General features: G+C 36.2%; 1 protein-coding gene across 2 annotated transcripts in view; it reads left to right on the forward strand.

Moving 5' to 3' along the window:
- Positions 1-13904, forward strand: part of EIF5B (eukaryotic translation initiation factor 5B) — a 69397-nt gene that overhangs the window by 24653 nt on the left and 30840 nt on the right. For both annotated transcript variants that reach the window (XM_082642673.1, XM_082642674.1), the window contains exons 5-9: positions 1285-1502; positions 1911-2061; positions 7785-7880; positions 8377-8466; positions 10034-10108. In XM_082642673.1, coding sequence (XP_082498799.1) covers positions 1285-1502; positions 1911-2061; positions 7785-7880; positions 8377-8466; positions 10034-10108 — 630 coding nt within the window. The remainder of the gene's footprint in view (positions 1-1284; positions 1503-1910; positions 2062-7784; positions 7881-8376; positions 8467-10033; positions 10109-13904) is intronic.

Raw genomic sequence — 13904 nt, forward strand, 5'->3', positions numbered from 1 at the left:
TGATCATTATGCCCCAAAGTCATTTTGTTGTTTGTCCTTGGTTATAAAGGTACTAAATTGTAAGAAACTTAAAAAAAAATTAGGTCTAAGTACTCTTTTAATTGATTTTCATTGTTAAACATTTATGTATGTAGTATAAAATATCTTTCAAATGATTTGTGCACAAACTAGGATTTTTACGGAATTTCACCGTGGAAAACAATTCTTTTGTTTGTTTTGTTTTGTTTTGTTTTGTTGAGGTACGCGGGCCTCTCACTGTTGTGGCCTCTCTTGTTGCGGAGCACAGGCTCCGGACGCACAGGCTCGGCGGCCATGGCTCATGGGCCCAGCCGCTCCGCGGCATGTGGGATCTTCCCGGACCGGGGCACGAACCCGTGTCCCCTGCATCGGCAGGCGGACTCTCAACCACTGCGCCACCAGGGAAGCCTGAAAACAATTTTTTGCTGCTGATGAAGACGGGAAGTTGCCCAATGCAAAATTTACTCTTCTTTTTGATACCTCAGTGTGAGATAATATGTGAATTCTTTCCTGTTTTTAAAAACCTAATTTGGTCTATGAAATGGAAAAGTAACATGCTGAAATTAGTTAACATCTTTTAGGCAATACTGGGGCACATTTTTGTACTGGAACCAATTAGCAAAAAAGAAGCTTTCTAGTTAAATTTCCCCCTTATTCAGAATGGAAACAAAGATCGAATGACTTAACATAATTTTTCTTTAGACTAGGAAACTTTTAATGGGAAAATTGACATAGCTTTTTAACCACTCAAATTTTTACTGTCTGGACATGTTTGAGAACCATCAAGAAAGTAGCTTCATAATCTTTAATTCTTTAGCATAATGCTATAGAGTTCTTGGAATATATTTATATTTTTGTATTTTGTTCTTCTAATGTCTATCCCCTTAAGGTAGGCATCATTCTTATCATCCCCATCTTACAGAAGCAAAACTAGCTACAGAATTTAGGAATTCAGACACCATGGATTTAGAAGATACATTAGGTACTGTATATCTTCTCCCTGATGACAGGATCCTCCTGTCTTCTTGAATCCCTCAGGACAACTCAGAGTAGCACCAGCATTGTAGGCTTCTAAGGAGGCCAACTGGGTTGTTCGGAGCTCTTCTGGTTACTCAAGTGCTCAGGAGGCCTTGATACCCAAAGCCCTTAGCCTGCTGCTGGCATCAGCCCTGGCCCATTATGGTTCCTGCATTCTGGGGTTTGCTTACCATTGCTGTAGGAAACAACTTTTAAAAATATTCTTTGCCTCTCTTCTTTTTTTGGTAGATGACAATGAAGGAGACAAAAAGAAAAAAGATAAGAAGAAAAAGAAAGGAGAAAAGGAAGAAAAAGAAAAAGAGAAGAAAAAAGGACCTAGCAAAGCCACAGTTAAGGCTATGCAGGAAGCTCTGGCTAAGTTTAAAGAAGAAGAGGAAAGACAGAAGAGAGAAGAGGAAGAACGGATAAAACGCCTTGAAGAATTGGAAGCCAAGCGTAAAGAAGAGGTATGTCATTGTGAAGTTGCTGACTTTGACTTGGTGTTTTACTTAAATCCGCTTCTCATAAAATATCTCTAGCTTTCTAATTCTAAAAATTTCTTAGTTGCATGGTAATTCAGTTACATTATTGTTCAGATATAAATAATAAGATGAAGAGGTAGAGAAAATCCTACCTTATTTCCTCAGGTACAGACAGGAGTTGCTTGTGCATCATTGCCAACACATAGTCAACTCTCATGTGATACTAATTAATACTCATTATGTACAACATTTAAAGTACTTTCATTTGGAAGCTCCTAACGTAATACTTTGCATGTATCTCAAGAGCTTTGTTAGAAATTTGGGTTGTTTATGTTTAAATTTTGTAATTCATTAAGCTAATACAATTTTTGTCTGATACATATTCTTTTATAGGAAAGATTGGAACAAGAAAAAAGAGAAAGGAAAAAGCAAAAAGAAAAGGAAAGAAAAGAACGCTTGAAAAAAGAAGGGAAACTTTTAACTAAATCCCAGAGAGAAGCCAGAGCCAGAGCCGAAGCTACCCTTAAACTTCTACAAGCTCAGGGTAGGTGGTGTTCTTAATTAACTGAATGCTCTAGAAACTTCTCTCATGCAGTTATATCTCTATAATGGTCAAAAGGAGAATTGAATTGAATCAGTAGGAGAATTCTATGAAAATGCTGTGAAAAAGTCCAATAATAATGTAAGGAATAGGTGAGATAATTTCATTATTTAGGGAGATGACGTCTATACTGTGATAAAAATTTGTGTGTAAATGATAGTATATCTGTAAATGAAAATACAAAATAGTAAAATGAGTCCCCATGTAGACATCACTCAGTTTCAACAATTATCACCATTTACCATTCTTGTTTTGTCCCCCCTCCACCCACTTTTTTCCCCTGGAGTATTTTAAAGTGAATTCCAGATGCCATTATTATTTTACTCACATTTTACTTTAGGATGTATCTCTAACAGATAAGGACATTTTACTTTTCAATATAAGTGTAGTATGTATTATTATATTAAACAAAGTTCCTTGATATCTTGATTTTGTCCATGTCTAGTTTTTTCTACTTATCTCCAAAATGTCTTTTATAATTGATTTGTTCAAATCAGGATCCAGATTAGATTCATGTGTTGTATTTGGTTGATAATGTCTGTCATTGATACCAGTACCACCCCTATTTTTGGCATGGATTTATTTGTTGAAGATACTGGATTTTTTCCTAGAATTTCTCCTATTCTGGATTTCTCTATTTGCATTCTCCTGGTGTTGGCTAACTTATTTCTCTATACCTTGTAATTTTATAGATCTAGCAGTTTGGCTACTTCTTAGTGGTGCTTTACCACCTAAAGTGCCTCATGTGAGGAGGCACGTGATCTGCTTGCCTTCTGGTGATGTCAAGATTGATCAGTGAGTTTAGCTATTGGCAGCCTTGTCCATTAGAAAAGTTCTTCATTGACTTTTCATCTAATAATTTTAATTCCAATTGGTGATCATTGCCTATATCCAGTACTTTGTTAGGAATTGCAGAATTGTGATAGTCTGTCATTCTTTCTGCATTTATTAGCTAGAATCTTTAAAGAAAAGCTTTCCCTGAAATACAGTTCATGCAGGAAAACCAGGATATATGCTTAATTCTTTCCCTTTCTTTACTAATTTGTAAAATAATAAATTGATGTCCCCTTAACCTCCAGAGGTGACCAGTGAATTTAATTTTGTTTTGGTTGTATATCATTTTATCTTAATGGAGTTTTATGTAATTGATATGTTTTCATCTCCTAAAGTCATTTATGTTTTTGATACTCAAATGATACCATCTTTGGCTAGCAGGAAGTCATTCAGGTTGGTCCCTGTGAGCTTTTCACTTGACTACAGTATTCTTCGACCTCTTCCTTGCTTTCTAACACCACGAGATATCCCAGGCTCACCTTGCACATTTTCTCCTCTAGACCTTGAAATCAACTGTTTACCCAAGGAACCTTGGTTCCTTTTAGTTTAGAGACCATAATCTGAACATTTAATCAGCTATGTTTTTGACAGGTAAGATGATTTAAAATAGTGTCTTTGCTCCTTTGAGAAGAATATTTGGGGACCTCTCTTAATGTCCCTACATTCCACAGATTTTTATATTATAGTAATTTTGGTGCTTATGCTATAATTAAAGTAAGAGCTACCATCTATTATGTATTTAGTATATACCTGATGTTACCCTTGACATTATTTCCTCATAAATATCTTCATTCCCATCATATAGATGAAAAAATGGAGACTCAGAAAACAGCTTGTCCAAGGTCCTAGAACTGAGATGTAATTGATCTGTGTGACCAGCTCTTCGTTATGCATTATATGGTCAGCTGGGAGCAGTAAATGTAGAGAAACACAGCACTTAGTTGTCAGAAAATCTTATTCTCAGTTGGGGATAGAGCTTTTTAAAAAGCAAAAGTAAAGAACAAATTCGAGTACAACTAGCACCCAAATATCAGATTTGACTTGTGGCTATCTGACAGGCTAGAAGCACTCATGGAGAAATTGGGATAGGACCACGTAGGGAGTAATTTGCCAATCTCAGAAATGCTGTTTTATGGAGTAGTTTGACTTGTATTTACAAGATGAGATGAAAATTATTTAAAATGGTGAACTTGGCATCAATCTTTAGGACAGGCTTGGAAGAGATGGTCTCTCAAATGGCATCTCTGGCCCTAGTCTCTTTTCTTATTCTTCATAGTGTTGCCCAGTTTTTGCCCTCTTATGGGTTCCCTATTGTCTGTTAATAAAAGTGTCCAAACTTCTTAGCCTGACATTAACGGCCCTCCACAAGTGCATTCATTGAAAAGATACTACATGCTATGTCTCACCATATCTTTAAAAGCTGCCTTGTTAGGTAAATATTATTTACCACATTCATTACCTAGAATAATATAAAACTTATTCATTGAGCTCAAAATGTGTTCTTAGTGTATCTGCAGATATTTTCAGATAATTATGCTGAATTGTGTAGCAGGTTACCTTTTCAGTCTGTTCCATAGCCTTTAGCCTGTAACTACTAAGCATATAGCAAGTACACATTCCCCTAAAAGACACAAACTACCAACATGCAAAGAAATACATAACCTGGGTAGTCCTATATCTATTTTAAAAATATACTGCTATATCTATTTACATTTTATCTAAGTTAAAAAAAAATTTCCAACAAAGAAAACTCCAGGCCTCTATGATTTCACTTGGGAATTCTAACAAATATTTAGGGAAGAAATATTGCTAGTTACAAACATTATCTTCCAGAACTACCCAACTCATTTTATGAGGACAGCATGCCCTTATATCATAGTGAGACAAAGACATTACGAGAAAGGAAAACTGCAGACCAATATCCCTCATGAACAAAGATGCAGAATTTTTCCACAAAATATTAGCAGTTTGATTCCAGCAAGACAGTTGACCCTTGTACAATCTAGGGCTTAGGGGCAACTCGCCATGCAGGCACAAACCTGTGTATAATTTTCTAGTCGGCCCTCTGTATCCACGGTTCCGCATCCACATATTGAACCAGCAGTGGATCTTCTAGTACTATAATACATATTTAGTGAAAAAAATCTGAGTATATGTATCTGTGTAGTTCAAACCGGTGTTATTCAAGGGTCAACTGTATAAATATTTATGTTTATGTGCATATATTTACGTATATTTATATTTAGGGATATTCTATCATGACCAAGTGGGTTTTATCCTGGGAATGCAGGGTTGGTTCAGTATTTAAAAATCAATAAATAGTTCACCATATTAATAGACTAAAGAAGAAAATCTACATGTCATCTCAATAGATGGAGAAGAATCATTTGACAAAATTTACCATTCACGTATAATAAAAATTCACAAACTGAGACTAGAAGGGAACTTCTTTCCCTGATATAAGACATTTACAAAAAACATACAACAATTTTCAGTTACTGGTGAATGACTGAATACTAATAAACACTAATATTGTGATTAAGGCAAGGATATCCACTCTCATCACAGTCATTGCACATTGCACTGGAATGTCCTAACTCAGGCAATTAGGCAAAAAGAGAAATAAAGGCATGCAGACTGGAAGGAAGAAGTAAACCTGTCTATTCACAGATGACAATTGTCTACATAGAAAATCCCATGGAATCTACCCCCCACAAAATCCTACAGCTAATAAGTGAGGTTAACAAGATTATAGATAAGACCAGTATGCAAATATCAACTGTATTTCTATATGCTTGCAATTAACAGTAAAAATAAAAAATTGATGGTACCATTTACAGTACCCCCCCATAAAAGTAATTGAAACACTTAGTATTTGTGGAATCTATATGCTGAAAACTATAAAACACTGATGAAAATAATCAAAGACCTGTGTAAATGGAGAGATGTTGCATTCATGGATTGGAAGATTTGATGTTGTTAAGATACCAGTTCTCCTAAACTGATTTGTAGATTCAGTGCAATCTCAATCAAAATTGCAGCAGAATATTTTGTGGATATCTATAAGCTATTTCTAAAATGTGTATGAAAAGATAAAGGAGTTAGAATGGCCAAAGTATTTTTGAAAAAGAACAAACCTTGGAGGACTCACTATCTGATTTCAAGACTAACTGTAAAAACAGTAATCAGTACAGTGTGATACTGACAAAAGGATAGACAGATCAATAGAACAGAATAGAGTCTACGTATGGTCAGGTTTTTTTTTTCTGTCATAGGAAAAGACAATTCAGTAGATAAAATATGTTTGCAACAAGTGATGGTGGAACAGTTAGACATTTATTGTGTAAAAAAAACCTCAAAACAAAAAAACTTAGTCCTAAATCTCAATCGTTATATAAAATTTAACTCAAAATGGATTGTAGATGTACATATAAAATATACAACTAAAAAACTTTTAGAGGAAAACATAGAAGAAAGTCTTTGTGAGTTTGTGTTAGGCAGGGAGTGCTTAGTTACAACTTCAAAAGCATAATCCATAAAAGGAAAAAATTATAAAATTGAAGTCCAGTTAAAAACTTCTGCTGTGCAAAAGACACCACTGAGAGAATTCAAAGACAGTACCTGAAAGTCATACGTGATAACTGTGTGTGTGTGTGTGTGTGCGCGTGCGCATAAAAGTTGGAAGAGACACTTCACCAAGAAACTATTCAATATAAGCACATGGAAAGACTGCTCGACATCTTTAGGGAAATTCAAATTAAGACCACTATGAGATATCACTACACATTTATTAGAGTATGTAAATTTAAAAGAACCCAACATCTGTCTTTACCAATTGCTGGTAAGAGCAGTTGGAACTCTCATGTATTACTGGTGGGAGTGCAGAATTGTAAAGCCACTTTAGAAAACAGTTGGCAGTTTCTTACAAATTTAAATACAGTTGACCCTTGAACAACACGGGTTTGAACTGTGTGGGTTTATTTATAGGTGGATTCTTTTCCAATAATAAATACTACAGTAACTACACAATTTGTGATTGGTTGAATCCGAGGATGCGGAGCCATGAATATGGAGGAAACATGGATACGGAGGGCTGACTATAAGGTATATGCAGATTTTCGGCTGCGCGGAGAGTTGGCAGCCCTGACCCCCATGTTGTTCAAGAGTCAGCTGTACATATTTATCTTAATGTCCCATCATTCCCACTCCACAATATTTACCCCAGAGAAATGTTCACAGAAAAATCTGCATGCAGATGTTCCTAACAGCTTTATTCATAATTGTCAAAAACTAGAACCCAAATGTCCTTCAGCTGTCTGTCGAATAAGGGAACTGTGGTACATCGATATAATGGAATGCTGTTCGGCAATGAAAAGAAATGAAGTACTGGTACATATAGTAGCGAGGATGACTCAAATCCGTTATGATGATAGCCAGACTGTAAAGTGTTATTTCTGTGACTTTCTGGAAAGAGCACATATTTTGGGTTGGAGAACAGATCAGTAGCTGCCAGGGGCATAAGGATGTGAATAGGGTTTAACTTCCCAGAGCAGCACAGGGTGATGGAACTGTTCTGCATCTTCATTATGATGGTGGTTGCGTAACTACATGCATTTGTCAAAAATCATAGAACTGGACACCAAAAAAAATGGAATTTAAACGTATATAAATTTTAAAATACCTTACATTAAAAAGAGGGTTTTCCATGAATGTTCTTTTATATTTTAGGGTATGCATCTCTGAGGTGAATAAAATGTTATCTTCTTAAGTAGTATTTCTTAGGTGACAAGCAAGTAGTATAAACCCTGAAATTTTCCATTTTTATCCCTCAGGTGTTGAAGTGCCATCAAAAGACTCTTTGCCAAAGAAAAGGCCAATTTATGAAGATAAAAAGAAGAAAAAAACACCACAGCAGCTGGAAAATAAAGGTTTGCATACAAAGTAGCCTGTGATTTAGAAACAATTTTGTTTGCCTTTTCCCCCATAAGCTTCAAGACAGAAGTCTTAAAAAGAAATCAACAAATCAGAATTGCCTACTGAAACTTACTTCCTATACCTTGTTTCTTGTTATTATCATTCTCAGCTGATTCAAATGACACATTAATGGAAAAGTACTTTTGTTTGAAGAATGTGGATCCTATGCTACGAATAACTGTTCTTAACTCTGAAAAGCACAACTGTCATTCTTATGTTTTCTGTTTCCTTCTCAACCTTCTGTAATTTTACATTCTATTCTTGAGCAGAAAGAAAAACTAGTTTCCTGTTTAACAAAACAACAACACATAGCTGATATTTAAATGTTTTCTAAACTTGCTAAAGAATTTAGGTTGTACTTCTGGTTTTTATTCAGTACTTAACAGAGTATCCTAACAGAAATTATGCACTGAAAAGTATTGTTAACTTGGTTTCTGTTCCTTTTTTCAGTATGTGAACCAATGGAATTAAGTGCTGCTGTAGAAGTTGTGGAACAGGGAGTACCTGAAAAAGAAGAGACACCACCTCCTGTTGAACCAGGTCAGTAGTGTTGACTAATTAATTCCTATTAAATATCACTGATGTGTCATAAGTTGTCTTGGTTATTGTTAGTTTGGGGAAACCAAATGTCTGGCAGGATGGCCTTCTTCATAGTTCTTTCTTTTCTCTAAGTCATTTCATTTCCACTGAAAAAAGTGTAGAGGTGAGACTTGAATCACTTTTGTTCTTTACAATAGTGTTGGTAAAATGTTTTGTAGAGAGGATAGAGAGAGGTATTTGGATCTTCTCTGATGTTTTTATTTATGGGTCAGAATTAAGCGGTACCAAGAAGAACTAAAGTTCTTTATTTAATCCTTCGGAAGCAAATTGGAAACATTTTTAATTAGAACTTTTATTGAGTCATAAAAATTGGCATTTTAAAATCTTTAGAGGTCAGCTTCTGTTTACTAAATTAGAGGATTCAACTTACTCATTTTGTGTGTGTGTTTTGAGATTGGAGAAAATCTCTGGATTTTTTTTTTCTTTAAGATAAACATTGTTCTAATTCATGAGATAGCTGTTGCTAGGAGAGCTAGAGGCTGGCTAAATGTATGTTTCGTAAAATCAGGAGAATCTCCAGTGTTTAAAGACAGGAATGGGAGCAGCTTTAGAGAATGTTAAGACTGACCCACACTGGTGAAAGGTATTACTGATCCTATTCTTCTTCCCCTCCTATTCTCAGTGTAAAAAGGATCATTTTCCTGGGCACACCTCAGCTTAACAGGATGAGATTAGAGAAATTCACATTATAGACTTAACAGCAGTTCCCTATTTTAGGTGATATTTGTAGCACTAGAAAGAATTGCTAATTTAGGAGGAGTTAGGGGTATGTGTTTCTGACTCATTTCCTCCTCAAGAAGGCATATCCAAACTTGTTGGCAAATAGTAATTATGACAGGGAAACAAATACTACAGTGTCCCAATCTCATCTTCCTTTCATTTGAGAATAATTTTGCTTGATTAGATTTCAGTAAAAAGAGTCATTTTTGTTAATGAGAGTTTAAAGTCTGTAAATTCAAAATTATACCTTTCTGGCTATTTTTGGGGTTGTAAGCACAACCTTATTTTCAACTGGAATAGAAGTGTAGATTTGTACCTCCAACTATGTAATTTAAGTTGTATTTATATGTATTTGTAGAGGTTAAAGCAAAATAAACAATACATTCTTCTGTATAAAGTATAGGTTGAAGATCAAAAAGAAGATATATGTGAAATTTCTTTTATCCTCAAGAACTGAATGCCATCATTTACCCTTTTCAAGATCTAAAGGAACATTTCAATGAGTTGCTAATATTTTAATTACCTCAGATATGAAATCTGCGTTAAGTTTAATATAGTGTATTCAAAACACGAGGAAATTGTGAAGCGTTTAGTAATAGTAGAGGATTTAACACGCTAGGTATATTGAAAACTAGTTCCAAAGGTAATGAAATTGTGTACCTACTTTTTGCATAACTAAAACATTTATTTCTTTATGTCAGGATAGTTTTCTACATTTTTTTTTTTCTAAAAGCAATCTTATGTGTCTAGATATATTCTGTGTCTTTAATGAAAATTTTATTTACAGAAGAGCAAGAAGAAACTGAGGATGCTGGATTGGATGATTGGGAAGCTATGGCTAGTGATGAGGAGAGAGAAACAGGTGAGTAGCTCATAAGCACACATTGATAAGTCCAGTGGTTATTGGAGGTGTGTATATTAAAGAAATAGTCTCCCGATGATGAAAGCTGTATGAACATTCCTGAGGATAGAGACCAGTCTTGCTCTCTCCATTGCCATGGTTCCTAAGTCCTCATATGGATCCTGATTTTATTAATAAATGGTTTTTCAGAAAGTCATTTGTAAGACAGTTGCCTAGGCTTTAGAATACAGTTTTTCTCAGAGTGATAATGTTACAAACGGGGATAAGTTATTAAAGCTAGCCTACCAAAGAAACCCCTTGAACTTAAAATATAATACAAAGATAATACAAACAAATAGTTTAGTTCCTAATCACTATGAATAAAGTGTTTTTGTCATTTCTTCCTGTCTTTTTTAGGGTTTGATTTGCTGGCTTTTCGCTAACTTTTTGAAATGAATATTTGGCTATGTTTTTTCAGTCGTTTTTTAAAACTACAAATTTTTCTTTAACCCTGGCTTTAGTCAAATTCTGTAAGGTCTAATATGTTGATAGTTTAAAATTTCTATTTTGATATATTAACTTTTACCTGTGATTTATTTAGAAGTATATATATATATATTTTTTTCTTGCGGTAGGCGGGCCTCTCACTGTTGTGGCCTCTCCCGTTTTGGAGCACAGGCTCCGGACGCGCAGGCTTAGCGGCCATAGCTCACGGGCCCAGCCGCTCCGCAGCATGTGGGATCTTCCCGGACTGGGGCATGAACCCATGTCCCCTGCATCGGCAGGTTGACTCTCAACCACTGCGCCATCAGGGAAGCCCAGAAGTATATTTCTTAATTTATGAACATGAGGACTTTACGTATCTTTGTTACTTCATTGTGATCAGAAAAATACATGGTTCTGTCCTTTGAAATATGTCGACCTAACCAATCATTTGTTGGGTTGTAAATTATTACGAATGTTTCATATGTGATTGGAAAGAGTTTATATTCTGCATTAGTTGGGTGACTTGTTACCTATATTTTAGTTAAGTTTGCTGATCATTTTGTTCACCTCATGTTCTGTTCTGAGTTTTTTTTTGGTGTGCTTTTTCTCTCTCACTGAGAGTTGTGTGTTCAAATCTCCCATTGTGCTTGTAGATTGTCTATTTCTCCATGAGTTATATTAATTTTTGCTTTATATATTTTGGTGCTCTATTATTAGATGAATGTAATCTTATATCTTTCTGATGAATTAACTGTTTTATCGTTTTATTTCTAGCGATGTCTTTTGCCTTAAAGTCTACCTTATCTGATATTAATAGCTATACCAGCTTTAATTTACATGATCTTCTTCTGTCTTTATTACACTTTCTATATTCTTAAACAGCATATAGTTGAGGTTTTAAATCCAGTTTGTCAATTTTTATATTTTACCTAGAGTACTTAGCCCATTACATCTAACATTTGATAGTTAATAAAGTATATTGATTTTATATTTATCATCTTATTAAGTTTTTCTTATTTGTTCTGTGTCTTTTTCTCTCCTTTCTAACCATCTTTTGGATTATTTGAATTTTTTCTCCTTTCATGAGCTTGGAAGTTTTGTACTTTTCTGCTTACTTTTATTGGTTACTCTAGAGTGTTTTCACGTGGATCTTTTTTTTTTTTTTCTTTCTCTCCATCCTTTCACCCAGTATTCCTCCTCCCAGTCCTTATCTCCTCCTCTCACATCAGCCCCACTAGAAGATGAGGACTTGATTTCTCTGTTCCCTGCAATGCCTGGGGCAGTGCTTTGCACATTAGACACCCCAAACAAGGATTTGTGCAAGAATAAATGGATGGATGGGCAACTGCTCTGTGTAAGTGCCCACCCCTTCCTGATAGATGCCTTTTAAATCCTCACAAAAGCTGAGAGGGGCTGAGGGGGTTAGGAAAGTTGTCGGAGGGAGGGCAGCTGTCCTTACGTGGTGGAGCTGCATCTGGAGCCCCCTGGGCCTGATTCCAAAGCCTGCCTCGTCCCCTCTCCCTCTAGGGATTCCATAATGACATGGCTCCTGCCCTCAAATCTGATGAGAGGCAGAAACGAATGCAGAAATTAAAAAACTGTGCCTGGCAAATAACAGGCGCCAATAAACACGTTTCGTTGTTGAAGGAGCGAAGCCCTAACAGTGGTGTGCAGACATTTCTGTGGGGCCCAAAGGAGACACCTACGTGTGTTGGATGAGGGGTGAGAAAGGGGCTGTGAAAGACTTCTAGAGGGGGACCTTGAAAGGTAGGTCCTTGCCAGGGGTGTGGGAACAGCACGGAGGGATGAAAAGAAAGCAATCTGAGAAAATGGAATACCTTTAAAAGCCACAATAGGGAATACCCGTAGTGTTAAACCTCCCCCAGGCACCCCCATGGCTCCAGCCCGAGATCAGCAGATAGTGCTGGGGCCTGACAGGCTACAGAGCTGGCAGCAGGTTGGGGGACTACGCCGCACAACGGCTGCACCCTGCCTTCCCCTACTCTGCCCAACCTGGGGGGACCAGCGCTCCTCGGCCCTCCGACTGGGCCTAATGTGGATCTTTGAACTATCACTGTCTACTATTACCTTCTTTCCAGGCAATGTAAAGACCAAAGAATACATAAACAACATTTAACCAATTCTCAAATTATATACCATTGTTCTCATTAATTTTAATTCTCTGTTTTAAACCCCATAATAGCTTTTTTTAAAAAGCAGTCAGTATATATTTAAGTTTACCCACATTCTTAGCTTTTGTTGTGCTTCACTTTTTCCTGCACCTCTGACCTTTATTTGGGATCATTTCTTCCAGCCTGAAGAATACCTTTTAGAATTTCCTTCAGTATGAATCTGTTACTGAGACATTACATTTTTGCTTTTCTGAAAATATCTTTATCTCATCTTCATTCTTGAAGGTGACATACTGAATGAGGAATTCTTAGTCATAATTTTATTAATACTTTGAAGATATTAGTCCCTTGTCTTGGCTTTTATTGTTTCTGTTTCAAAGTCAGGTACCAGCCTAAATTTTTCATGTGTCTTTCGTTTTCATCAGTTTTATTATGATGTGGCTAGGTTTGTTTTCTTTTTTTTTATTCTGCCTATATGTTTTTATCAGTTTTGCAGTGTTATGAGCCACTATTTCTTCTCAGGGATATTAGTTAAGCCTATGATAGACCTTCTTATGCTATCACTGTATCTTTTCCTCTTTTCTGTATTTTTTACCTATTGAGTCTCCATGGTTCATTGTAGATTGTTTCTTCTGATCTGTGTTCTGGTTCATTAATTTTCTCCTCAGTTGTTTACAACTATAGAAATAATTTGATGTCAAGGTTGGTGTTTTCTTCCTCCAGAGAGAATTTATATGTACATCTACCGGGAGTCTGAGTGAACTAGCAATATAGAGTCATCTTATTCCACATGTGGAAGTTAGAGAATCTGGAGGTGATATGCCAATAATGGGGAGGCCCTGTTTACTTCTCGTTTATCCTTACTGCTATGGTACAGTTTTTTAGGATTTCACCCCACAATAAGGGTATTACCCAGTGTCCATCTCCCTCGCCCCATGGAAATCCTTGGTAGGCCTGAACTCCCAATGCCTGGACCCCTAAGCTTTGAGGGGCCACTAAGAGCTGCATAGCTTTTCAGCTGCCTCCTCCAGGATCCGCAAATGACCCCACGGGGAAGAAAGTACCAGGCATTGTGTCCACCTCCCTGGGTTTCTGTCCTCTCTTGTATCCTAGCTTAGTAATGCTTTTCTTGTTTATTAGCTTAAGTATGGTTAATGCATTAAGTTTTTACTGTTAAATGGCAGTCTTCATTGTAGCAA

This window comes from Mesoplodon mirus (genome assembly GCF_964341445.2).
Source record: "Mesoplodon mirus genome assembly, chromosome: 14".
NCBI lineage: Eukaryota > Metazoa > Chordata > Mammalia > Artiodactyla > Ziphiidae > Mesoplodon > Mesoplodon mirus.